Genomic DNA, 27,595 nt, shown 5'->3' with positions numbered 1-27,595 from the left:
GGTAAGAAAAAGATTAATAAAAACTATCTTATATATTAAGTAATGAACAAATTCATGGTGTGCCTCCATAAGTTTAACAATTTATGGCAGATTTAGATGCTTTACTACTCAATAGTACTTTTTAGGATGGGAGGATCCACTGTAGCTCGTTTTTTCCACTTACTCTGAAGCAGAATTAAATGTTTTTAATAACCTGTTGAGAATCTGCCTGAGGATAGGCCTGCATGTGGACACAATTTTCCCCCAACTAAAGCTTAACATATAAAGCAATAACAGAAAATGTACTGCTATAAAATCACCTGGAAATGACTTTCATATTCCTCTTTCTTCCCTGTACCTCACATGTCATCACTAGGATGTTCCTTTTGATGTTTGACCCTAAATCCTTTCTTTATGTTTGGATTGCCCTAAGAGTCCATCAGCTAAGTATAAATGTGAGGCACAGAAGTGTTTTTCTTTAATAATAAAATTGTTTCAACCATTAAAATGAATCCCAGCTGAAGATAGAAATGTCTGATATTAATCAAAGACTTGCTTATTACCAGTGCACTATAAATAGTAGTCAAAACTGCATGGGGAAAAGTTGCAGCAATTTTTTTTTACTGCCAAGGTTAGTTAGACCAATGGGTACTGAGTTTTGGAAGCGTCTCCCACAAGGAATATTTTTGTTTTAGTTTTAGAAGCAGGTAACAACAGAAAAATAAAATACAGCAAAAACCCCTTTCTCTTTGGCTACTATAGATCAGAACATCCACCTGCCTCCTGGATAAGTAAGGAATAAGACTTTTTAGGCTTTCATTACATGCAGTGTTATTTGAGGAACATGATTTATCCTAATGAGCATGATTATAACCTGGGTCCACTATGCCAACAGCATGCTGCTAATTCTTGCTTTTTATATGCTTATTTCCCTTCTGATTTGAACTTAAGAATTCTAAAATTATGCCGGGCACAATGACTCATGCCTGTAATCCCAACAGTTTGGGAAGTCAAGGTGGAAGGATCTCTTGAGGCCAGGAATTTGAGACCAGCCTGGGCAACATAATGAGACCCCATCTCTACAAAAAAATTAAAAAATTAGCTGGGCATAGTGATGCCTGCCTAGAGTCTTAGCTACTTGGAGGCTGAGGTGGGAGGACCACTTGAGCCCAGGAGATCGAGGCTGCAGTGAGCTATGATCGTGCCAGCCTGGCCAACAGAGCAATATCCTGTCTCCCCGCCAAAAAAAAAGAAAAGAAATTTTAAAATTACTTGACTACAGGATAAACAATACTACTGTTCATGAATGTGTGTGCCAATTCTACATTTGTAGCCACACTAACTCATAGCCACAGAGGTGTGGTTCTTAGTAGACTTTTTAAATAAAGAAACGTTTCTTTAAAATCCTTTCCACACTTAGAATGTTTCTTTTTCTTTTTCTTTTTAAACAACAACAACCCTTCTTCTATAATGAACTTTAATGCCCTGGGTAAAATGACTCTGTGAGCAAAGTTATCAGCAATTACACAGAACCTGGTGTTCTTTTTATCCCCGAGTTTGCGAGTCTGCGTTCTGTGTTACCAGCATGTTACCACCCCATTGTTCCTTCTTTTGGAGATTTCAAAGGCATTTGCTTTTATGGTCCTCTTTTGCTTCATAGTGTGCCTCCACTATTTTAGAAGCCCTTCACTGGCCTTCCTTTTGTCTTCATCCGCTTGTATCCTTGAGTTTCCATGGCTGACAAGCTGGTGAAATAAATATTTATTTTATCCTTTAAGAGAAATGAATTTTATTTCTAATCCTTTAAGTTACCTTTAAAATGTCCACTTAGAAACTGTGTTATTATGACAGATCTAGAAATAGAGTGGAAAGCATCCAATCCTAGTTTTTCCTTCCATCAGTGAACTAGGAAATTGCAATCCTGCATGTTGGCTGTCAATTAGCATTATCTCCGTTTGTTTTAGATCCAGACAGGCGGTCAGTTTCCACCATGAATCTTTCGAAACATGTTGATCCCGTCATTAGCAAGCGGCTCTCCTCCTCATCTGCAACTTTACTAAATTCTCCAGATAGAGGTACAGTCCAAAGGAAAACAAAAAAGTGTCTGTTATTTACTTAATGCTTTTTTTCTGGATGTTTACAGATAAAAATAAACATCTGAAGTTGCTTTCCCTACGTTTCTTAAATAGGAAGAAAAAAACTTCAGAGTAAAAAAGCAATAAACGGCTGAGCAGCATTTTCCTTGCGACAAGAACATTTCTCATTTTAGAACTTGGCTGAGTGATTGCATTTAGCAGTGACGAAAGCGGTGCTTCTCTCAACTTTTTAGTAAATGAGTTTACAGCTCCAGAAATCACCCACTTATCCAGCAAAATGCAAATAATCTTTGTTATGAACATTTCTTTTACTTCAATCATACTGTCTTTGGCTTTTCATCTGTACTTTGGGAATTCCAGGCTCTGACTTTCTTTAAAAACTTTTTAAATGATTCATGTTGGTAGATTTTATTTTGCCAATTTACTTCTCATTTAACCAAATTATTTCTTACTGCATTTCTTAATGTGTGCTGTTGGTTTTTTGGTGTCCATTCATTAACTCTTGAGGGATCTGGCCTAATTTCAAGAAATCATCATAATTACAGCCTCCTGAAACATTTAATATTCATAGTCCTTTATTAACATCTTGTTTGAATTTTGAGTTTTATTCATCCTATGGATTTACAGTACATGAATGTTGAGTTATTTATAAAGCAAAAGTTTTGTTTTACATATATCATAGAACGAAAAAAATCAAGCTTTTAAGATAAGCTGCTTGTTTTTACATGACTAAGATGATTTTAAATAAAACCAAAGAATTGTGCAATATGAAGCCCATACTCTTTAAAAGTAAACAATTGTGGTTACTTTGAGTACTTTATTAAGAAACTGATTGGGAAAGTTTCAGTGTTTATAATCTTTAAAAAATGTAATGTGTGCATGTTCTGTATGTGTGTATGTATATTTATATATTTTGTATTGTATAAAAGTTATGGTGATGTCATTGTAATGTACAATATTCTGTGACTGTTGGCGTTATTTTATAACTAATCTCTTAAAATAGTAAATGTTTGAACAACTTTTCTTTCTTGTCTTTTAACCAAAACCATTTCTTTTTGTTTTTTTAACCTAATTTGCCTAAACCATCAATATTAGACATGTAGTCAAATTAGGAGCCTTTCATAAATATTATGAATTTAAATTTCTTTCATAAATATCCTTTATTTTCAAACCTATTCCCTAAATATAAGACAAGATACAGCATGTGAATGTTATTCTTACAGTTGTCTATTCATCTTTTCTTTGCAGTTGGTCACTTAGCACTTTAGTTTCATACTTTTGTGAATCTGGATCTGAGACAAACTATAATTAGTATTTTACACTTCTTTAAAACTTTATTATCTTTTACAATCCCATAGCTGAAATTAGGGTAAGGGTGGGAGTAGGGAGCTGGACAGCAAACATGGCAATATTCTGTCCATGCTGTGGAATGACATTGAATTGTCTGTGTCAATTAGAAAGATGTGTTCTAGACTCTCTGCACGATAGACCTTCTTAAGGCAGTAGAATCTTGGAACTAAGAAAGATCTACTGGATAGATCACCTACTCTAGTTGGGGTGATAGAGTCCCTAAGAGATTGTGAGCCTGTCTTTAATGGCCTACAGGCTAATTGTTGCAGATGGGCAACTCCTCACCCATGTGACTGCCACACTGCATCCTCAGTTCTCACCTTCATGGGTGTCCTTTCTTAAATTGACTCTGACTCCATGCATTCTCTGTGTGTGTGTGTGTGTGTGTGTGTGTGTGGTTAGAAGTGGTAAGGAGTAGAGAATTAGGACATAGGACATCAGGGTTAAGGGAAGTTCAATAAGCAGTTCATAGGTGGGGCCAGAAAACTGCCCTGTGAATCATGGTAGAGGCCCAGAAAATAGAATACTAAGCAGAAATAATAGGACAAGAGGGAGAACATTAGATTTGAGAGTTCTGCTTCTCTGCCTCCTTACCAAAGAACTGTCAATCAGTTCCTGGTCTAACAGGCCAGGTCAGCCTGAAGGGGCTCCCATGTATTGTCTAGGAAGGAATTTTTTTCTTTTTAACTTAAGCCCTCAGTAGAACCCTAAAAGGCTTAGGCCTTTTATTTTAGTGAGAATTTTAAACTTTCTTCTGAATTTAAATTTATCTCATTTAGAAATTTAAGGCCAGGTGCAGTGGCTCACACCTGTAATTTCAGCACTTTGGGAGGCCAATGCGGCTGAATCACTTGAGCCCAGGAGTTTGAGACCAGCCTGGGCACCATGGCAAAACCCCGTCTCTACTAAAAATACAAAAATTAGCCAAGCTTGATGGTGTGCACCTGTAGTCCCAGGTAGTCGGGGGCTGAGGCAGGGGGATCACCTAAGCCTTGGGAGGTCAAGACTATGGTGAGCTGTGATTGTACCACTGTACTCCAACCTAGGCAATAGAGTGAGATCCTGTCTCAAAAAGAAAATAATTAAAAATAAAAGAAATTTAAGTAATTCCATTAGTTCTTTCCTGCTATTTTTAAAAGTTGGTTATGCTTTATTATCTCGTCAGAAAGCATTCTTACGAGATTGTTAAATTAGAGGAGCTTATAGACAAATATGTCAAGCAGGTATATACGTCATTATTAGATTGTTTGAGCTTTCTCAGTCCTAAGGCATAGGCCTTACAGCTGAGATTAAATTGAGGCTCCGATACCATCAGGGCTCATGTTCTGCTGGAATGTATCCAAACAACTCTACTAGTTATTAGAAATAATGAAATATTTCCGTATCACTTTCCCAAGATGTGCTTCCCCAGGCCCTCCAAAGCCAAGGGAAGCCAGCCATTAGTGTAGTGTCTGTGGCTTATCAGTTTTTAAATGTTTTAATTATTACATCTGAATATAGTATTACATGGACTGATGAGATTACTTTGGTTAAAGGAAACCTCTGATTATGAAAGGTTTCTGTAATTGCTGGAACAGAACGTTGCCACTGGAAATTTTTACATTAAAAGTATATATTATTATCTTTAAGCTAACTTAAATCTGCTTAACCAACTTTTTTCAAGAAAGAACATTAGGAAGTTGGAAAAGAGTAAGAATGAAATTGCCTGCTCTTTGCTTAAAATCCATCAATATATATATTTTTTTCCAGAATCTTCATCATAGGATTCAGAGGTAGACCTCGAGCTAAATCCTGTCACAGGCTTGTTCTGTTTTACCTGAGCAGTGCTGTTTGTTCTTGTTTTAATTAGAAGTAATTGCCAACACTTAAAATATAGAATACTTCATATAACATTTCAGTTTTCTACTTCTAATGAAAAAATCAGGACCTGGCAACATGTGTCTAATTTCTTCTTGGCACCTATTACCTGAAATGGAATAGTGATGCCACGCTTATGGGAGGAAGTGGTAAGGCAGGTATCCATAAAGTTTGTTTAGCCCCAATCATTTATTTATGTTAACTTGCATGGCCTCCAGAGGCCTTTGAGTTTGCCTCTCAAAACTCAAAGGAGAGTTAATATCTCTCCCTTCAGTTTGGTACTCTTAAAATCAGGCCCCTCTAGGTGAAAAAAACAAACAAAAAAACAAACCAAACAACAACAACAATATACCAATTCTCCTTTATTAACCTTTACTAAAAAGTTATCTTATGGACGCTCTATCTCCATCTTGGTCAAGGCATAGTTATGAATGTGGTGGAAGTAGAAATGCGTTTCTCCTAGCAATATGTTTAGTTCAGAGTATCAGGAGATATAAAACAAATCTCTCTGGATTTGCTTTACACACAGGTTAATCATTTGATTAAAAATCATTTAATCATTTGATTAAAAACCCATTTAAAAACAGATAAAATTTTTGGTCGATGCCTTCAGATTCATGGAAATAAAGTAAATGAACTTCTTAATGGAGAAAGGAGACTTATCTTTTCCATGACAACCCATCTCTGCAGTTGTAAGCCACAGTCATCGTACAGTTTTTCTAAGAAAAGGAAGAGTTTAAATTTCTTCCCTTTCTCATCTCTTGAAAATAGTTCTGTTGAAGATTTTCAGTTAATCCTAATCACCTTTTCCCCATTGATTTTACCCTGTAAATGTATTCTAATTTTAGATTGTATTCTATTCTGTTGTTATACTCACACTGCCATACATAGCTTATGATAGTACTTAGCCCACGGTGCTTTCTAATTGTAACTATTGCAGTAGTTTTTATAACATCTTTTTAATTAATGTCTTAATGTCAGATAATATTTAATTTAACCATGAAAACTCTTCTAATAAGCAAACTCTAACAAACAGTTCACTAATTCTTAAATTCACCAGCGCCTGATCAAAATAGCTACTCTTTTAAATTAGTCACATAGTTAAGGTACTTATTGGAAGTTGATACTTCATTCCAAATAGAAGCAACTATTTTTAAGACAATGTTTAGCAGTATATGGCTTTTATTAACTAAAACTAATTTCCTAGCATTTAAATGCCATTCACGTAAAATATGATATATATACGATAGTTATATAGAACACTGCCCCAGAGGCAAAGGAGACTTGCACCTGCTGTTTGTGGAGTGGAACAGAAGCAGCCTTTTCAGGTGCAGACAGTTTTAAAGACTTTTAATCCAGACATAGTGGCATGCACCTGTAAACCCAGCTACTTGGGAGGCTGAGGAAGAAGAATCGCTTGAGCCCAGGAGTTCAAAATCAGCCTGAGCAACATGGCAAGACGCCTGTCTTAAAAACAAACAATAAATAAAATTTTAAAATAACAACAACAAAAAAAACTTTTAAGAGTGACAGGAATGTGTTCTAAAATAAAGATATGTAATCACTTCCGTGATATTTGTAGAATTTTGCCAGCTTTACTGATATTTTTGGAAAATGGCTTCTATCGTTTCATGAGCCATCACTGGAAGCTAACCATATAAGCAAAGTAATTAATTTATAATTGGTATCCATTTCCTAACTATGACCTTGCAAAGCTGCAATGTAATTTGGGACTGTACATCATTGTGTTATGTTAAATTTGTTTTCTAGACTTCTTAGGCATCCACTAGCAATCTCTAGGATTATATTTATATTGGATTTTGGCTTTTCTGTTTAATTTTATCTTGCTTCAGCCTTAGCCTTGTCCTTGGCCAAATGTTTTATATTATTGCCAAAGAGGGACCTGAAAGAACCTGGCTTGCCAAATGAAAAGCTCAAAAGGATTCCCATACAGAACTTTGCATGAGTCTTCTTTCATTTTATGATATCTAATTCCCACATACATACCCCCATGGCCAAAGTAGCAATTCATGGAGATCTAGCATAATTTATTGGGGCCCCTTTCTGTCTTTTATTTGACTCGTCTTTCATTAACCTGCCAGTGCCTCTATTGGGGTTTATTATTCAAGGTACTTAGGAAACCTTCTGGCTAAGGTGTGTGCCATCAGTCTACTGTCCATCCCAATGCCCATCAGATAGTACCACTCTGGAGTTATAGACACATACCCAAATAATAGCTGAAATGATATTTTTGTTTTATTGCCGGTTGAGTAGTAAAAGAGGGTGGTTAGCAAAATTTGCGTCTGTAAAACTAATTTAGAACCTGCTACAAACTTAACGTCTTGAAGAAAAGCAACCTGGTGGAATAACTGCTCCCTCTGGACAGGGGTCCTGTTGCCCTGATTCTTGGCCTGCCGTCCTCCCTGCAGAGCCTGGTCCTGTGAAGGCCCAGCGTATGGAAGCGATAGGTACGATGTATTATGCCCTCTTGACTCTGAAAAGAATGCTTCTAACATCTTGCTTATGTGGTGACGTTTAGCTCGCCGCCTGCAGCTCAGTCCATGGGAGAGCAGCGTTGTTAACAGACTCCTGACGCCCACACATTCGTTCCTGGCCAGAAGTAAAAGCACAGCTGCCTTATCTGGAGAAGCAGGTAAAACTGTCCAGGTGGAACTTTCCCTATGAAGTCAAGTCCTCCCTTTGAAGCATATTCATCTAATCACATCTCACTTTTTCCTAAAGTGCGCTTCTCTCTTCCCCCGGTGGAAATGTCTGTCGGTGTTGGTTTCATACCCCTGGCATTGTTTCCTCTGGGCATCTGCCTTAGCATCTTATCTGGACACCAGACGCCAGGCAGGCTGACGAAGCCCCTCCCTGGGCTCCGATGGCTTCAGAGGCTTCTGTCTGTTCATAACATGACCCGAAGAAAGTATTCCTTCCCTGCCTTTCCTTCTGCCTCTGTCTCTGAGCAGATGATCCAAGGTAGAAATAATTTAACATGCAATACTAATATATGGACTTGGGAATAAAATCAAAGTGCAAGTCTGTTATTTCAGCATAGCGTTTCATAATGTGGCTGTGGCACAGCTACTTCTCCCTGTGCCAGTCTTTTATATGTAATCTAGGAATCGTACCCTTGCAGAACTCTCAGAGTTGTGGAGTAGGCTAATTGTAATATCCTTATTTGTTACATTCTTTGAAATTTATATGAAACATGCTTAGTACCAGTTATGATGATTGGTTATAACTCCTACTTTTTTGAAATGCAAAACGTACCTGAATTAGCCAGTTAATTTAATGATAATGAGAAGTTAGTGTGGAGCCTACATCTAGTTGATAAGAAAGGTACATGTTAGGCATTGGGTAACAGATGTCTCCTGGTGAGTTGATTTAGGTTTTCCCAAATATCTTCGGGGACAATTGGTGTATTTATATAAACAGTCTACTAGCTCTCATCTTTGGCACTTTAAAAGTGCTTTGCCCTTGCAAGCCTCTCCATGTTCATTAGCCTGCTTTTAAGTAATAATTGCTAGTGGTTTTATGGTGTCTTTCATCTGCAGTGCCCAATGAGTGAATGAATCTCAGTCTAAATCTCATAGTACCCTGGGCAGACAGTCACGAAGGCGAGTGTGGGCATTCCCACCACCTTCTTATGGAAACCAAGTGCAGCGACAATAAGTGACTTAAACCAAAGCCACTTAGAAAATGGGTAGACAGGATCATAATGTTCTTACCCCTCCATCCTCAATGCCCTGAGTGATGCTTTATGTGCAGCTGTGCAGTCCGCTAGCTGAACCACAGTGTTGTGTGTTCTCCGTAAAGTCCACACTCCTGTAAGAGCCATCACATTGCATCTGAGGTTTTCCTGGAGGAGAAAGTACAGCTTATTTCAATATTTTTTCTATGCCTATGAATTTCACACTTTTCTACAAGTCATGAGTTTTTCTTTAGCTAATTGAAAAGCTTTTAAACCGCTTTTCAGGCCGGGCACGGTGGCTCACGCCTGTAATCCCACCACTTTGGGAGGCCGAGGCGGGCAGATCACAAGGTCAGGAGATCAAGAGCATCCTGGCTAACACAGTGAAACCCTGTCTCTACTAAAAGTACAAAACAGTAGCCAGGCGAAGTGGCGGGCACCTGTAGTCCCAGCTACTCGGGAGGCTGAGGCAGAAGAATGGCGTGAACCCAGGAAGCAGAGCTTGCAGTGAGCCGAGATCGCGCCACTGCACTCCAGCCTGGGCAACAGAGTGAGACTCCGTCTCAAAACAAACAAACAAAAACGCTTTTCAGTCGTATTTTCTAGCATTTAGCTGGTTTATGACTGTCATGCTTCTGAATCTCCCCTTGTATGCTGTTTCCTGCCTCACAGCTGGGAAATCAGCTGTACTACTTTTGTCATCACTAACTCTTGTCACTTCTTTCACTCTCCATCTAATCTTTTCCAATACCGTTTCCTCATTTTCCAGCCATTCTACTTGCCCATCTTCTCCCCTTCTTTGTTGTTATGCTCAACCAAGGTGCTTTTTTATCTGCAAACTGGCTCTTTATTTTGACACATTTCCATTCTCCTTGTCACAAGTTGATATGTTTCTGTAATTTGTTTCAGTGTGAAAGAGTGCGTAGCCTTTACTTGAGCTGCCTGTTTTGTCAATACATTGCCTGCTTCATTGTCACCGATTTCATCGATACAGCTTATGTTTAATGAACCAGAATTCCTGGGGTTTTTTAAAATTTTCATTTGGAAGTATATATGCAAACATCTCTTCCAATTATCTTGTCAAAACCACATTTTCCATCATTTTTATTTTTCATCTATTGTCCTTGATTATTCTTTCATGTTTTCCCATTTTAGTGTTATTCTTTGACCTCACCATATTCCTAATTGCTACTGGCAAGAAGGTAACCTATAATGTGTCCTGTGCTGGGTTACATCAGCAGATTAAACAGCTACTCTTAGCCCTGGGATGTACAGTGATTGTAAACTCCCTGCACAGACAATAGAGTAGTTGAGAGCTGGAACTCCCAGTCTCACACCTCTCATTTGCAGCCACTGCTTTGGGTTGACTTTTCTATACTTTTTTTCCCCAGGACATTCAAAATACAAGTGATTATTAGAGCTCAGGATTAAATAATGTATGTACAATGCTTGAACTAGTACCTGCACATAGTAGGCCCTCAGTAAATGCTAGTATCATATTATCATATTATGCCGTTTTTCTTTTTGCTGTGCTACATTTCAACCACTTGACCTGCATTATCTTTTCTCTGCACCCATTATTTCATACAGAAAATCCTGAATGAGTGAAATTAATGCATACTTATGACCAAGAGTAGGATGAAGTACATATACTGTGGGAGACTTTCTCAAAGACATTTTCATGAGACAGTGTTCACGTTTAATTAACTACTTGGGATATGAAGTGTACTCTGGGAAAAAGTAACTATATATTGTTCTTACTATTTCTTCAGAAGGGCAGATTATTCAAATAATTGATTTGAAGATTTCAGGTTTTTCAGTACTTGCTATTCAGTGCAGCAATGAATTCCATGAAATCCAATACCCTTACAAGAAATTTATGTTTATTTTAGCCAAAAGATGTTCTTTGGACTAAATTTGAGGGTGTTTTTCTATGGACTATACTAGCTAGATTTAAGGATATTTTCAACCCATATTTAGTATCACGTCAACACTAAAATAAAGAATAAACCAGAGGCCTGGTGATATTGGCTTACATCCATGATAGCCTCAGGAAATGCTCCATACATACTTCATGAAATTATTTTCCACTTGAGGGAAAAGAAATCATATTTCCGTACTTCATTCCTTTTTCAGTGTCAGACCCATGGCCTCCAAGCAGAGCTGTTTTCTAGGGTTTCTTGATCCTTGAGCAAGGTGAATGGCCTCTGGCTCTGTCCTGGGCAGTGCGTGCCTCCCCCACCCCGATTATTAATCCCCAGAAGTGCCTTGTGCCAGGATGTTATTCCTTAAATGCATTTGATTGACTTGGAAGAATTTTGCATTAGTGAACTCTTTCTTGTCTAGAAAATGCAAATGCCTTGTTGTGGCACTTGAGAAATGATTATTTTCGAAGAGTTTTTCCTGTGATCACAGGCAAAATGACAAAGAGATTCCCTCCTTCACAATACAAATCCTTCCTTCTCCATTAAGGTTGGAAGTAAAGCTTTATATCAGTTTCCAATTAAGACATACATATATTATTTTAAGGAAAACTGAAGAAATGAAAAAGTGTTTTAGTTTATCCTGAAGAAACAGAATTCTGTTTTCAAATGATGGGAAAAGAGAGTGCAGTTTCCAGTCTATTCACTGTCAAGGCTGCAGTGAGCCAAGATGAGATCGTGCCACTGCATCCCAGCCTGGGCAACAGAGTGAGATCCTATCTCAAAACAGAACAAAACCATGCAGTGATAGCCAGAAGATACTGCCAGGCATTTAATGAAAGAGCACATTAATAAAGATGCAATCTGATTGACTTTCTGTCTGTAAATTAAACCCAAATAGCAAATCTTTTTTCAACTCTATAATCCTGAAGTTAAGATCACCCCAAATTTGTCTTGTGAACTTTTGAGTTTTAAATTTATTAATCCTCTTACATTCAGCTGTCATAGTGGTTTCTTTAAAGGGTTGCTACAAAGCCTACAGTTGAGAAGTCCTTTTATAACCATGTCCAAATACATAGTATTCTCTATAATTGTGTTTGTCTTATTTTTGCTAGGAAATAAAATTTCTGAATGAGATCTGAAAATGGACCTTAGAACCTGAATACTCACACTTTTGATACCTATGCAGTGTTATATGAATTTCCTTAAACCCACTGTTGTTCACAATAACTTGATTCATAACAGTGTTCCTTGGAAGGTAAATGGTCAGAAGCTATGTGGTTTTTCATAAAACATTCCATCTTGAGTAAAACTGTAAAAGTTCTTCATGGTTCAACCTTACATTTGGCGGATCTAACATATTTTTGTTCTATTCAACATTTTAAATAGATATAGCTAATCTCCCCATATGTTCTAATGCTGCTTCCTACGAACCATCAAATGCCTTGGCTTTTGGGAAAACCCAGAAGCATGCATTTGGTTTACCTATAAATAAATAAGACATGTACAGAATATTTTCCTGGAAAAGTATTACTTATCCTTGTGACAAGTCTTAACACCTGGTAAGACTTGTTCACTTAACATTTTTTAAGTTTGGTTGCTGTTTTCCCCTGCTGGCTGTTGAACTTGAATCCTGAAACAGTTGTAGTATATCTTGCTTGCCTGCTTGCACGCTTCCTCTCTTTCCACCTTTTATTCCATCTTAAAGCTAATTTAGGAAAAGTCTGGTTATAAACTACTCTTTACATAAAAATTATCTTTTATCACTAATGTAGTGTTTTTTCCAGAACCATCAGCTAATAGGAATATAAGACCATTGCTCTCCATAATTACTGGATTACTTCTACATCTTTCATTAGTATTTAAAGAGCCAAAGAGCTAACAATATATTCCAGATTTTTTACGTGGACATGCCTTCCTTTTGGACTCATCATAAATTCATAGGACTGTAAGGACAGTTGAGTATGATGGTTCTGGGCACCTTTAGGTAATAACATCTTCTTCCTACTTTTCTCTCTATCTCTGCTTTGCTCCTTTTCCTGAACCTGCTTTTGGCTTTCTTCAACTGCTCTTCTGGCACTCTTGTGTGTAAAACCAATCACCTGCACCCTAGTTATCCCCATTTGTCCTCGTTCAGCATCTTGCAGCCCCATCATCATGCCCTACAAAGCTGCACACTCTAGAAATTCGATGGATCGACCAAAACTCTTTGTAACACCACCTGAGGGCTCTTCTCGCAGGAGGACCATTCATGGCATAGCGGTGAGTAGCTGTTGGGAGCAGCTGGGCAAGTCTGGGAGCCAGTGCTGTTCCTGTGCAGACTGGACACAACCCTGAGGTGCGGTGTGGGCCTAAGAGGGGGAGACCGCGACATCCACCATCCCATCTCTCCCATTGATCATGAATCTGGCTGGCTGGGCAGTAGTGTCCCCTCACTTCCTCTTCACTTGGGGATTTTCCTCTCCCTAAACATTTGAATTTGAAGACAAAAGCTGTTCTTTGTTCAAGCATATATGAGTGGATGCCCTACCCTGCTGGAGCGTCCATACACATAAGTGCAATGCCAGAATACTTTCATTTTTGAAAGTAGGAAAACCAAATGGCCTTTGAAGGGGAAGTGGGCTTGGACCACTGCCTTGGCATTTTATTCCAACCATATCCAGAAGCTGGCTGAACTCTAAATGTGGTTCACGCAAAAGCAAGATAAAGAATTTTTATCCTGCTTGGCTAATCCCTGTCAAGGCCCTGTCAAGGGATCTTAAAATATAGTCAAAAAAGTATTTTGAAAACATTAGTCATTTACTAAATCACTAATTCTTAAAAGGCTGTTAGGCTGTGCTATAAACTCAGATTTTGTAAGTCAAAAATATAATTTGTACTTGTTATTATGGGCTGAGGTAATGTTAATTTTCACCATGCTATAAATGCAATGAGGTAATTTGTATGTCTCCAGGAATCTTTCTTCTTCTTTGCTTTAAATCCTGTGTTTATTTGGTATCAGTTGAAAGATACAAACCTTATTCTGTGGTCTTTAGACATTGTACTTTAGTCTTAAAGGACTCACCAGTCAACTAGAAGATCTCATTGCCTCTCTCCAAGATAACAGTATGACCCTTTTAATGAAAGGCTGAAACAATTTCTTAAAATCGTAACTTCCCAGAGCAATTCAGATTTATAAACCTGATGGACACTTAAAAGGATTTTGCTTAAAGGATAATTTAGGGTTGTGAGAGCTTGATGGCTTTGCCTACACCCTGTTTTTCTTTCAAGCTCCATCAGCCTTTCTGGAATCTGTGTTTGATTCATGATTGAGTCAGGCCTCCAACCCTCTAAGCCACAGGTGAAACAATCTTTGATGTCTGGGAAGTTTTAGTTTATTAGTGTTTCAGAGATCCTCCTTAACTGCAGACAAAAAGCCATAGTTAAACAGAACAGCTTGGCCCCAAAGTTGGGGGTACTCACTGGGCAGAGGAAAAGAGCATTCACCATGGAAAAAATATCTTGTTCTGGGTAAAAACAAAAATTAACACTGCTTGAGAGAAGGTTGAGGGCCACCTGTGGCTGACAAGTTAAATGAAAGATGTGTCATCACATGATCCAGAGCCTTGGTTTGTTTTGTTTTTATTACCTTCCTCTTTCTCTATTTAATCAAGTAGCTGTCTTTTTACCTCTTTACAACCAAGTATTTAGGCAAATACTGCCAGAAAATGACTCAGAGTCATTTATATCCTGGAGCTGCACTGTGGAATTCAGTAGTGACTGGCCACAGTGGTGAGCACTTGGAAAGGGGCTAGTGAAACTGACAAGTTGAATTTTAAGTTTTTAAAAAATGTTTAGTTGTGATTAAAAAAATAAATAAAAATAACATAAAATTTACCATTTTAACCATTCTAAAGTTCAGCAGTGTTAAGTATATTCATATTGAAGTGCTACCAATGTCCAGAACTTTTTAAGTCCTGAAAAACTCAAACTGTATACCCATCAAACAACTCCCCATTTCTCCCTCCCCTCAGCCCCTGGCAGTCACTGTTTTAATTTCTGTTTCTGTGAATTTAGCTACTTTAGAGACCACATAAAAGTGAAATCATGCAGTGTTTGAATTTTTGTGCCTGGCTTATTTCACTTAGCATAATGTTCTCAAGGTTCATCCTTGTTATAACATAAGTCAGAATTTCCTTCCTTTTTAGGGCTGAATAATATTCCATTATATTTGTATACCACATTTTGTTTATCATTTCATGTATTGGTGAACATCTGGGTTGCTTTCACCTCATGGCTATTGTGAATAACACTGCTATGAACATAGGAATATAGATATCTCTAGAGATCTTTCTTTCAATTTCTCTTGATATATAGAGATTGCCGGATCATATAGTAATCCTATTTTCAATTTTTTGAGGAGCCTCTATGCCATTTTCCACAGCAGCTGTATCATTTTACATTTCTACTAACAGTGCACAAAGATTTCTGTATCTCCACATTCTCGCCAACAGTCGTGATCTTGTTTTTTGATAACAGCCATCTTAAGGAATGTGAGGTGATGGTTTGTAGTTTTGGTTTGCATTTATTTAATGATCAGTGATGATGAACGTATTTGCATATGCTTGTTGGCTTTTCATATGGCATCGTTAGAAAAATGGCTATTCAAGTTCTTTGCCTACTTTTTAATGGGGTTGTTTTGTTATTGTTGAATTGTAGAGTTATTTATATATTCTGGTAGTAACCCCTTATTAAATATATGACTTGCAAATACTTTCTCCTATTCCATAGGTTGCCTTTTTACTCTATTGATTGTTTCCTTTGATATATAGAAGTGTTTAAGTTTGATGTTGTCCCATTTGTTTATTGTTACTTCATTGCCTGTGCTTTTGGTGTTATATCCAGGAAATCAGTACCAAACACAGTGTCATGAAGCTTTTCACTTACGTTTTCTTCTAGAGGTTTTATAGCTTTAAGTCTTGCATTTAAGTCTTTACTCCATTTTGAGTTAACTTTTGTATATTTTATAAGGTAGGAATCCAACTTCATTCTTTTGCATTTGGATATCCAGTTTTCCCTGCATCATTTGTTGAAGAGAATGTCCTTGTTTCATTAAGTGGTGTTAGCATTTGACCATATACACAAGGGTTTGTTTCTGGGCTCTGGATTCTATTCCATTGGTCTATGTATCTTTTTGCTTTGTTTTGTTTTGTTTTGTTTTGAGACAGTCTCACTCTGTCACCCATGCTGGAGTGCAGTGGCGCAATCTCAGCTCACTGCAACCTCCGCCTCCCAGGCCCAAGTGATTCTTATGCCCCAGCCCTCTGAATAGCTGGGACTACAGGCATGCACTACCACGCCCATCTAATTTATGTATTTTTAGTAGAGACAGGGTTTCGCCATGTAGGCCAGGCTGGTCTTGAACTCCTGACCTCAAGTGACCCACCCACCTCGACCTCCCCAAATGCTGGGATTACAGACATGAGCTGTAGTGCCCAGTCCCATATATCTATATGTCTTGATACCATTACCACAGTACTGATCACTGTAGCTTTTTACCAATTGAGTATCTCTAATTCAAAAAAACAAAATACAGAATGCTCCAAAATGTGAAACTTTTTGAGTACCAACATGACACTCAAAGGAGATGCTCATTGGAGCATCTCAGATGTCCAGTTTTATGAATTAAGGCTGCTAAAGCGGTAAGTGTTAATGCAAGTATTCCAAAATCTGAAATCTGACACACTGTAATCCCAATCATTTTGGATAAGGGATACTCAACCTGTAATATGTTGTGAAATCAGGAAATGTAAGAACTCCAACTTTGTTCTTTTTCAAGAGTATTTTGGTTCTTCAGGGTCCTTTGACATTTTCTGTGAATTTTGGGTCGAATTCTTATATTTCTGCAAAAATAAAAATTATATTGGGATTTCAATAGGGAATGCATGGAATCTGTGGATCGCTTTTGGTAGTAGTGACATCCTAACAGTATTAAATCTTCTAATCCCTGCACACAGGACTTCCTTCCGTTTATTTGTGTTGTCTTTAATTTCTTTCAGCACTATCTTCTAGTTTTCAGTATGCAGGTCTTTGGCCTCCTTTGTTAAGTTCATTCCTAAGTGCTTTATTCCTTTGGATGTTATAGGAAATGGAGTTGTTTTTCAAATTTCCTTTTCTATTTTACTTAATTTGGATTAATTTAGATTTAAATTCAAATAGGCAAATGTGGTTAGTGGCTAGATTTAGAACATCATCATATCAGAAAGTTCTATTAAACAGCACTGCCTTAAAGTATCTGTCAGTGAATCGTCTCTCTTGGAGGATATTTATACTGTATTCTAAACTACCTTAATTACAAAATTAAAGTCTTTTTCCTGCTGATATGTTGCCCAGGCCATTGACTTGCTGAGCATGTGTTCCCCCTCAGCATTGTGGAAAGTATTAATAGGAAAGATGATTGTATAGATGGTGGGCTATTAACTCAGATCAGGATGAGAATCAGGAGTGCCTTTACATGTCTGGTACCCAAATGGGTGGTTGGATATAAGAGTAACAAAAGGACTGAAAGAGTTAAAAAAGAAAAGAAAAAAACTCCCTGGTTGGGAGGGTGTTAAGTATTGAGTGTTTTTCCAAACCATTCCTCCTCTGCTCACCTACCCCTAGGTGATTAAAGGAGATCACTTTTAAAAAAGAAAGAAACAACTGGTTCAAAGGCACTGTAATCCTAGGATTCTGTACCTTTATATAGGTTCATTCCCTGATCCCTGTATTATCAAGGCACAGATAATAATCCCCAACCCCCCCCACCACATCAAAAATTGTCCCTCTTGAGCCTTTTTCCCATTTAGATCACCCATTGATCTGATTTCAGCCAAATCAAAATGTTTTGAGAAAAAGAAAAAGAAGGGCTACTTGAGGTGCTTAACCCCAGTCTCCCCTGGGAAAAGCACTGGGCCTGCCACCCTGTACACCAGCCAGGAGCACCCCATATGGTGGCTGCAACTTTTGATACCCAAAGCCCACAGCAGCTCTGTGAGGCCCCACCTCCTACTTTTGGGGACTAAAATGGGAGAAATGGTGATTGAGCAGCTGGAAATGATGGAGAGCTGGCACACACTTGTGAAGCTCTTCTCTGCCTCTTTCTTCATTTTTTCTGTTTAGAAATCCCAGGGAGACAATGAGCATTATTTGACACTTAGATGTTTTTGCTTCTCTGATAACCCAGTCCATCAACTAGGGTGCTATTAAGGAAAATGGAGGGAAGCAATTAAAAGGGACACTGAGGGGAATAAAAGGGAAAGGAAGGAAGAGAGGAACTGATGCTTGAGCCAGGCAGAAAAGGAGAGAAGAAAAGGTACACTACTAGTTCATGTCACCTGGGGCTAGATAATACTCTGCCCCTTCCCATGCATGCTTGCAGTCTGCCCTCCTGACAGGTGTTCACCTAGGTGCCTCCAGCACGTGCCCCTCCTACCATTGTCAGGTTTCAGATACTTGGAAAGGGTCTGTTTTGCTCTGTACAATTTTTGTTTGTTTTGGTCTCGATTGACTTTAGAGTAGTAGAACACTTCTCTTGGCTTCCCGTTGCCCATTTTGACTGAGGAAAGTGTCATCTCTCTAGCTGAATTCCTAGTTGGCAGTCAGGGAGGCGTGATGTTTTGGCCCACCTTCAGATTTCAGTTTATTCCTGGTAAGGAAGAGCAAAAAAAATAAATAAATAGCTGAAATTCCTCACTGTAAACCTGACTTTTCTTCAGAATCACCTATTGTATCCGTTATCTATTGCTGCAAGAGGACACTAGGTTAGGAAGGACTTGATTCCATTATAAAACATCAATATAAAAGAAAAATGAGTTTATATCTAATATAGCAGGCATATAATTTTTTTTAAAGACTGAGATACAGTATGTTTGGGGGGAAAATGCTAAGAATTAAAAAGAAAAAGATGTGTTTTAATTCAAAGTTTTTTAAAAATGGAAGTAACATTTGACATTTGTGTGGGATAAACCTGATTGGGAGGTTTTGCTTCAGGTAATGAATTTTAGACACAAAGTATAGGTTCTTTCTAAAAGTATGTATATACATATGCTTTTTGACAAACATGACTCCAGATCACACATCCGGAACCACCTTATTAGTGTCACGTTGTGTCAATTCAGTTATACTGTTCAGTGTTAAGCTAACAAGGGCCTTTTGTTGAGATGGAATGGGTATATGTGACATAGCTGAGAACATTCCTTAAAAGGCATTCAATGGTTTCTAGCTCCACTGTTGAGTATTGTGAATGTGGTTGCCTCGCTCATGGAAAAATCTAACTATTGAGTTTCTCTGAACTTAGGGCTATAAAAAAGAAAGAGAGAGAGAAAATGTACCCTTCCTCACATCTGGCACCCGAAGGGCTATATCTCCATCTAATCCCAAAGCAAGACCGCCAGCTCCCTCCCGACTTTGGTAAGTGAAATATAAGTGGCTGGCTGGGTTGTTCCATGTTAGAGAATTAGTAGCTCGCTCTTCTGAAAGTGAACTGTTCTTCTCATGCTGTTTGGCTTTGACTTAGGGAATAACATTCTTCCTGAAAGGAAAGGAAAAAGAGAAATTGGAATGGTTCCCTAAAGCAACTCTATTTCTGCATCTACCACATAAAAAACAAATACACTGAGCTAAATATCTGCATTCTCTTCCATCGAGTCGTGTTCTAGGTTCTGGCAAGCCTATTCTCATGTGTCCCCTTCTGTCTGCCTTGTTTGTTTGTGGCCCAGGCTTCCGTCCAAGTCTCTTCCTCATTTGCCTGGCACACCCAGACCGACATCCTCCTTGCCACCCGGCTCAGTCAAAGCTGCTCCTGCTCAGGTCCGGCCCCCATCCCCAGGCAACATCCGCCCTGTCAAGAGGGAAGTCAGAGTGGAGCCTGAGAAAAAAGACCCTGAGAAGGAACCTCAGAAAGTTGCCAATGAGCCCTCACTAAAGGGAAGAGCACCTTTAGTGAAGGTAGAAGAAGCCACAGTTGAAGAGGGGAAACCTGCTGAACCAGAAGCTGGCCCTGGTAAGAGCGAAGTCACCTGTGGTGCGGGTGCTCTCTCTTTTTCTCCTGCACTGCTTTGATGAAGCTTTTTTTGTTTTCCTTTTCTTCTCTTATTGGAGACTTGGAAATTTTACTCTAAGGTTAAGTTTAACACCTTTCCTTAAGTATAATATTTTAACTTAGCGTTGCTTAAAAATAGTTTAAAAAAAAAAAAGAAAAAAAAACCTGGCAACACTATTCCTGTGCATCCTGGAGTTTAAGGACCCCTGGCATAGCCTGTGTGCTTGACAGAAGTCAGAATTTTTTCCAGACACTGGTTTTTCACCTCTGCCAGGGTAACCAGATGCTATTTAGAAATGTAAAATCACCTGGAGCTAGTTCAATATTTCTAGTTGAAAATTGTCTTCATCCAAAGTTTTCTACTTAAGATTGATTTGAAGATACAGGGTGGGGCAAGAAAGAGGAGATGATTCAAGACAGGTGAAGATGGTAGAGGAAGGAGGAGTCCAGTGTTTGCTTCCATGGAAAAGGAGAGGAGGGCCATAGAGCATCATAATAGCCATGAAAAAAGTCTGTGGAAGCAGAAATAGAAATGTAAATCTCAAATCATACATCCAAAAGCCTATGGTTAGAACCACAACATGTGAATTCTCAGTGCTTTTATTGGCTGAGTTCATTCCATAAAATGTGTTCAGAGCACCTGCATCAAAATTACCTGTTATATTCATTACCTATTGCTGCATAATGAATTAGCAGCATAAAACAACAAACATTTCTCATATCACATGGATTCTTGGGTCAGGAATTTGGCAGCAGTGCAGCTGGGTGGTTCCTGCTCAGGACCACTCATGAGATTGCAGTCAAGCTGTCCACTAGAGCTGCAGTCATTTCAAGACTCAACCAGAGCTGGAAGGTGGCTTACACACAAGGCTGGGGGCAGGTGGCCTCAGCTTCTCCACACATGGACCACTCCATGTTATTGGTGAATGTCCTCATCTGTCTCCTTGCTCTGCTGGCTTCTGCCAGAGTGAGTGACCTGGAAGAGAGAATGAGGAGGAATCTACAATGTCTCTTATGACCCACTCTCAGAAGTTGCACACCAATGTTTCTGTCACATTCTGTTAAGTAGAAGCAAGTCACTAGGTGGGACTCACACTCAAAGAGAAACATAGTCTCCACCTTTTGAAGAGAGAGTTTTCGAAGAATTTAAGAGTTCAGCTTTTTATTGAACTTGTTACAAAAGAGGTTTAGTCAAAAAGACCAAAGCCCATAGCCTCCTCGGGCTCCTCAGACTCTCTTTTCTTTGCTTCTGTTTCTTCTCTTCAGCTGGAACAGCATTGGTGGAGGAGGCAGGACCTCCTGCTGGTGCAGGTCCACAAGCTCCTCCATTGCAGATGAGGCTCCGCATGTCAACATTGGCCAGGGCTTTTGAAAACAAGCCAGTCCAAAAAGGTTCAACATTTACACCAGCTACTTTAATGAGGGCATTGATCTTATCCTCCTTGACGGTCACCTCACCCTCATGCAGAATGAAGGTCAAGCCTCATGCACAATGCAGGCGAGCTCAGAAACAGAGGCCGTGGGGCTGGCACTGCCCGGCAAGGTGCTAGTTGCCAGATGGAGTGAGGGTCCCACTTCAGCATGGCCCTAGATTCCTCAGAGGGACTGAGTGCAGCTTGGCAGCAGCTGAGGAAAACTGGAAATATTTTTAAACCACCACATCTATAATGTTTTGACATACAGACCCTTGACTTTACCTCAGACTTACTAAGTCAGAATATGTAGTGGTGGATATGAGGACTTGAAAGACACTAAGCTTGTCAGTTGACTCCTAAACATGGTTGCCAGATAGAACACAGGGTGGCCAGTTAAATCTGGCAATGCTATTCCTGTGAATTCTGGAGTTTAAGGACCCTGGCGTAGCCTGTGTGCTTGATAAAGTCAGAATTTTTTCCAGAAGGCCCACTGGTTCTCACCTCTGCCAGCCTAACCAGATGCTATTTAGAAATTTAAAACCACCTGGAGCTGGGAATTCAATATTTCTAGTTGAGAATTGTCTTCATTCAAAAGTGTTCTACTTAAGACTGAATTTGAAGATAGAGGGTGGGGGCAAAGAAAGATGATTCAAAACAGGTGAAAATGTTAGAAAAAGGAGAAGTCCAGTGTTTGTTTCCATGGAAAAAGGAAGGAAAGAAGGGCTATAGAGCATCATGATGGCCGAGAAAAGTCTGTGGGAGCAGACGTAGAAATGTGACTCTTGAAAGGAGGGGCTGGAGCAGCCAGGGGCCAGAGCTTGCACTTGCTGGTGCCTTGCTCACTGTGTTGCCGAATTGTGAGTGCCTGTGTGGGGCTTCTGGGGCACCAGCTCTCTAGGTCATCTTCATAAATCTGAGTAAGACTAGAGAACTTCTGCTCCCATCTTGCATCTTGGCAGCCTGGGATATATAAGCAGAATGAGCACCGGCTCCCAAAGAGGCCCTGAGCTCCTCCCATCTCAGACCAAGAGACAGCTCCGGGGAGACAAAAGGGCCCTCTTCATAGGGTGTCATCTTCCCAGTCTGAATCTGGACTCACGGCATGGATGCTGAGGATGCTGCTCTAGTAATGAATGGTTACCAAAGAGTAGGAATTTTCAAATGCAATAAAAGACAAATGGATGATCTCATCTTCTTTTTGCTCAGTGTATAACTCCCCACAGACTAACATGAGGCTCTGTACACATTCAATATATGTTAACTGATTTAACTGGTATAAAAATAAGACTTGGTGACAGAGTATTAGCTTTGTTGGATGTCTCACTTACACATACTGATTTTTTTATCTGTTGCTTGGTTACAGATAGAACACAGTGAAACTGTGAGAACACACAGTAATAAACATTCCCTTTTCTTTTATAATGGTAAATTCTAGGCCTTGGATGTGGGCAATGCTAGTTTTGATTTTGTTCTTTGGATTTTGTTTCCAATTGGTTTTCTCCTTGTACCTGTTTGTGCAGCTGCTCCAGCCACGGCCCCAGTTCCAGTCACGGCCCCAGCTCCAGCCTCGGCCCCAGCTCCAGCCCTGGTCCCCACCCCAGCCATGGTCTCAGCCCCATCATCCACTGTGATTGCCAGTGCTTCTCCTAAGACTTCTGCAGGTACCACCAACCCAGAGGAGGCCACAAGGCTGCTAGCTGAGAAGAGGCGGCTGGCCCGAGAGCAGAGAGAAAAGGAAGAAAGGGAGAGGAAGGAGCAAGAAGAACTTGAAAGGTAAAGGGGAGACATTGCTCCACACCATGGTGTCAGTGATGTCAGTGACACTTGGATTAACTCAACACCCCTCTGAGAGGCAGGAGGTGATAATACTGATGAAAGTGAATGGATTAGTTCTTTCAGGATTACTGTTACCTATTTTTCCTGTGACTACTAAGTGGTTTGTTTTTTAAATCACATTTTTCTTCTTCTTCTTTCTTCTTCTTTTTCTTCGTCTTCTTTCTTCTTGTTTTTTTTTTTTTTAAATAGAAATGGTGTGTCACTATATTGCCCAGGCTGGTCTCAAACTCTTGGGCTCAAGGGATCCTCCCACCCGAACCTCCCAAAGTGCTGAGATTACAGGCATGAGCCACCATTCCCAGCCACGTTTTCTTATTTTAATGACAGTGCAACAACATTGATGGAGAAAGGTTTAAAGAAAAAATCCATAATCATATCAGTTTTCAGTAATTGTGTACATTTTGGGTGGTCCTTTCTAGTTTCTCAACAGTATGGGAGTGTGTGTATACATATATATACATATACATATTTACATAATTATAACCACAGCAGAGGTACAATTGTACAGTCTGCTTTTTTACTTAACACATCTCCGATCTCCAGGTTTCCGCTTTGTCTTTGTAATTATCACATTAAGGCTGCATAATAAGGGTTCATGTTTTCTCCTTTCCAGATAAATCTCCTCTCAGAGGGTAGCCAGGTGGGATCTTGACATGCCCCGTGATTGCCTGCCAGGCAGTATCCCAGACAGTTTGTTCAATTGGTCATCTTCTGGGCTTGATAAGACTAATGTCAATATAATTGTTCTTCAGACGAACACAACTGTACCCTGGGGAAGGATCTCATGCCCCCGCTGGGCCGCCATCTTGGCCATGCCCTGCCCTTGGCTCCAACAGGGAGCTTACGTGGCTGTCTTCCTCCTGTCCAGTGACAGAACACTATGACCCTTATTTATTTACAAAGATTTCCTTTGACGGGGGTGCTTCAAATTCATTACTAAGAAGTCACATTATTTGAATTAAACAAATCAGAGCCTTTAAAAATAGTTAAATTCCTTCCAAAAAGCCAGCCCTCCCCAAGATACTGGTGGTTACATGTTGCTTCTGTTTAGCACGGACTGCAATGCAGCTGGCAAGGGGGGAGGAAGACTAAGGGTGGCTTCGCGTTTTGTCCCTTAACAGTGCTGAAGGCATCCAGTGGGGATTTTTCTACTGGACATCTGAAGGACCTGCCCTACAGAATCACCCACGCAGGCCTCGCTTCAAAGATTTCTCCTCAGGTGTCTTTGGTTTTGTTTTTGTGTTGTCTTTTTCCAGACAAAAGAGAGAGGAATTGGCTCAACGGGTGGCCGAAGAGAGGACTCGCCGTGAGGAGGAGTCGCGCCGGCTGGAAGCTGAGCAGGCCCGGGAGAAGGAGGAGCAGCTGCGGCGGCAGACAGAGGAGCGGGCGCTGCGCGAGCGGGAGGAGGCGGAACGCGCCCAGAGGCAGGTGCGGCTGCAGCCCGCCCCGCCCCTCCCCGTCCGGATCCCGCAGGGAGACGCCCCAGCCGGGCAGAGGAGGGTGCGGACTAGACTGCCAGTGCTCCCGCTTCCGCACTTCCTCCATCCGCCACCTCGCCCCCACCTCCGGGCGCCCCCTGGGAGATCTGGGCAGCCCGCCTCTTTGTCAGAGGCAGACGCCGACCTTCTGTTTTCAGAAAGAAGAAGAAGCTCGCGTTCGTGAAGAAGCAGAGAGAGCCCGGCAAGAACGAGAGAAGCATTTCCAGAGAGAAGAGCTGGAGCGCTTGGAGAGAAAGAAGGTAGCTGCGTCTTAGCACAGAGGCTCGGGACGCGAACTTGCACCCTCTAAGACCCAGAGACTAGCCCTGGCCGTTGGAAAACATGCCTTCTACCCTCGCCACATAAACTAGTAGCCCCCTCAGTGATAACAGTCTCCTGCAAAGAGATCTCTCTCAATGTTTTAGCTCTCACCAAAAAGCAGTTAATTCCACTTCATATAGCTTAAGGCAGTCCAACTTTCTTGGATAACTCCAATTAAGACAAAGCAGCACGGCTGGGCGGGTGGCTCACGTCTGTAATCCCAGCACTTTGGGAGGCCACGGCAGGCGGATCACTGAAGTCAGGAGTTCGAGACCAGCCTGGCCAACATGGTGAAACCCTGTCTTTACTAAAAATACAAAAATTAGCTAGGCGCGGTGGTGGGCACCTGTGATCCCAGCTACTTGGGAGGCTGAGGCAGCAGAATCGCTTGCGCCCAGGAGGCGGAGGCTGCAGTGAACTGAGAGCTTGCCACACGGCACTCCAGCCTGGGCGACGGGGCAAGACTCCATCTCAAAAAAAAAAAAAAAGTGTATATTATATTTTTCCAAAATAACAGACCGTTTTAAATAATCTATTTATTTCATCAGTTAAATGTGCCAGGCTGGCTTTTTTTCTGTGTCTGATCTTCTTGCTCAATTCTTCCTTTCCTATAGCGACTTGAGGAGATTATGAAAAGAACCAGGAGGACAGAAGCTACAGATAAGGTATTGACATGGCCGTTTTCTGACTATTTTTGTATGCTTTTTTCATTTTCACTTATAACTCTAATTTTTAAAAGTCCTCTTTTTTTCTTCTTGGTAGAAAACCAGTGATCAGAGAAATGGCGATATAGCCAAGGGAACTCTCACCGGAGGAACAGGTATATCTGTCAATGAACTCAAATCAATTTATATATAAAATGTTTGAAATGACTCTCCAGGGGTGAAGATATTCAGGAATTGATGGAGGGAAAAAATTTCCAGTACTTACAGACTCACAGACGCTTAGGGGTCTGTCATCGAGTCCTTCCTCTTATGTAAAACTGTCTAGTGTTTCTGCCAGATACTTTTCACATTTGTTTATACTCTAATGGGTCGCTTGATATTTTAAATCATCTTATGTAATACATATTTATGCATATATGTATATATACTTAATACGTATATGTGTATACACACACATACTTTTAGAAGAATTTCCTTTGAGTTTAAAAACTAAATTTCATTTATCACCTACTATCTGCTCAAGTAGTATATATTTATATTTCCTCTTAAGAAAGGACTTTAAATTTACACATTTGACAACTTATATTATAGGCAGTTCTCAGAAAAAGGATTTAAATGTTATTCCTGTTCGATCTGACTTCAAAATAAAGTTAAAAATTTGTTGAAATTATTATTTTTTAATTGACAAATAATAGTTGTATATATTCTTGGGGTACGTAGTGATATTTCCGTACATATACAGTGATCTTGAAATTTCATTAGAGTTACTTATATGCCATTGGCTTTGGAAAGAGATTATTGATTTTTTTTTGGAGATTATAAGTCAAATGTATTTTAAATAAAAGTGAAATTAACGTTAGTACTCAGATTAGATGAATAATAAGTGCCCTTTTTGTATCAGGTACATCTTTCATACATAATTCCTACTGCTGCCTTGTGAAGTGGTTACTTTGCTTTGTCTTCAAGTCAACAAGCATTTTTGAAGCTCTTCTATGTGCCAGGCTGTGTCATAGGGCTGGGATTCAGTGTGAACAAATAGGCAAGGTCCCTCTACCTACAGGGGCACTCAGGGCCAATGACAGGCCAGGCTCATCCAGCTGGGGCCCAGGTCCCCCAGCTCCTGGTTCTGCTCCTTCAGTGATCCCTCATGGTCTTCATGATTGTACATGCATGTGGTTAGTAGATAGCTCATCATTGTCTTCCTCTTTCCTCATGTGTGATATCAATATGAAAAGAAAAGACCAGAGGTACTGCAGTTTTCTTTTTCTGTTTACAAACAAAAGCAAAGGCTGGAATACCTTTGGCTCAAAGATCAAATCCAGTGGTTTATGTGACAGAACATTGCCTATAAACATTAAGGATTTTCAAATGTAAAGTATTGTTGGTATTTTGGGACTTAGTTTTATTTCAATAGAAGCTATTTTGGTTCTGTATGTCATAATTCCTTTATAGGAGTTTTCATGCTCTTTTAAAGATGCCCTAATGTATGTATGTGTATGTTTGGAGAATAGTCCTAATGGTTGTATATTATAACCCCATTGCATTTTTAACAGGCTGTCTTCAAGAATACTGTAATAGACACAGGCTATAAGCAGGCATAGTATCCAGTGAGTTGTTAGAGTGATCAATTTAGGCTGTAAGTTGCACCAGCTCAGGATTATTTGAGGGGCTAATGCTGTAGTTTGTGCCTGGCCAGTCTCCTTGTTGGTTTGTTTTCATTTTCCCTCTTCCTGCCGTTTCCTTATCTATTCTTTCAGTATTCTTTGTAAATCAATCCAAGAATGAACAAAGGCAAGAGGGAAGGTGAAACTTACTGATTGGCATAGCTGTGTTTGTCAACACTCACATAAATTTGATTTGAGTTAAAACTGCTAAAAGGAGGCTTGAGGATTAACTGTGCCTAACAAATATTCACCTT

The 27,595-nt window shown here is 39.8% G+C and overlaps 1 protein-coding gene and 1 pseudogene across 6 annotated transcripts in view; one reads left to right on the top strand and one right to left on the bottom strand.

The window, feature by feature from the left end:
- The window catches only part of MAP7 (microtubule associated protein 7), a 210,021-nt gene that overhangs the window by 166,738 nt on the left and 15,688 nt on the right, over window positions 1–27,595 (top strand). For 3 of the 6 annotated variants that reach the window (XM_077999446.1, XM_077999445.1, XM_077999447.1), the window contains exons 6-15: window positions 1,944–2,054; window positions 7,822–7,935; window positions 13,039–13,163; window positions 19,219–19,331; window positions 19,640–19,923; window positions 22,898–23,150; window positions 24,470–24,641; window positions 24,850–24,951; window positions 25,627–25,677; window positions 25,775–25,832. In XM_077999446.1, the coding sequence (XP_077855572.1) occupies window positions 1,944–2,054; window positions 7,822–7,935; window positions 13,039–13,163; window positions 19,219–19,331; window positions 19,640–19,923; window positions 22,898–23,150; window positions 24,470–24,641; window positions 24,850–24,951; window positions 25,627–25,677; window positions 25,775–25,832 (1,383 nt within the window). The remainder of the gene's footprint in view (window positions 1–1,943; window positions 2,055–7,821; window positions 7,936–13,038; window positions 13,164–19,218; window positions 19,332–19,639; window positions 19,924–22,897; window positions 23,151–24,469; window positions 24,642–24,849; window positions 24,952–25,626; window positions 25,678–25,774; window positions 25,833–27,595) is intronic. The other 3 variants (XM_077999448.1, XM_028847150.2, XM_077999449.1) reach the window with 1 other exon arrangement.
- LOC144340769 (large ribosomal subunit protein P1 pseudogene) lies at window positions 21,018–22,481 on the bottom strand (annotated as a pseudogene).

This window comes from Macaca mulatta, chromosome 4, assembly GCF_049350105.2.
Source record: "Macaca mulatta isolate MMU2019108-1 chromosome 4, T2T-MMU8v2.0, whole genome shotgun sequence".
Classification (NCBI taxonomy): domain Eukaryota; kingdom Metazoa; phylum Chordata; class Mammalia; order Primates; family Cercopithecidae; genus Macaca; species Macaca mulatta.
The sequence above is the reverse complement of the archived record's forward strand: the minus strand, read 5'-3'. Positions and strand labels throughout refer to the sequence as shown.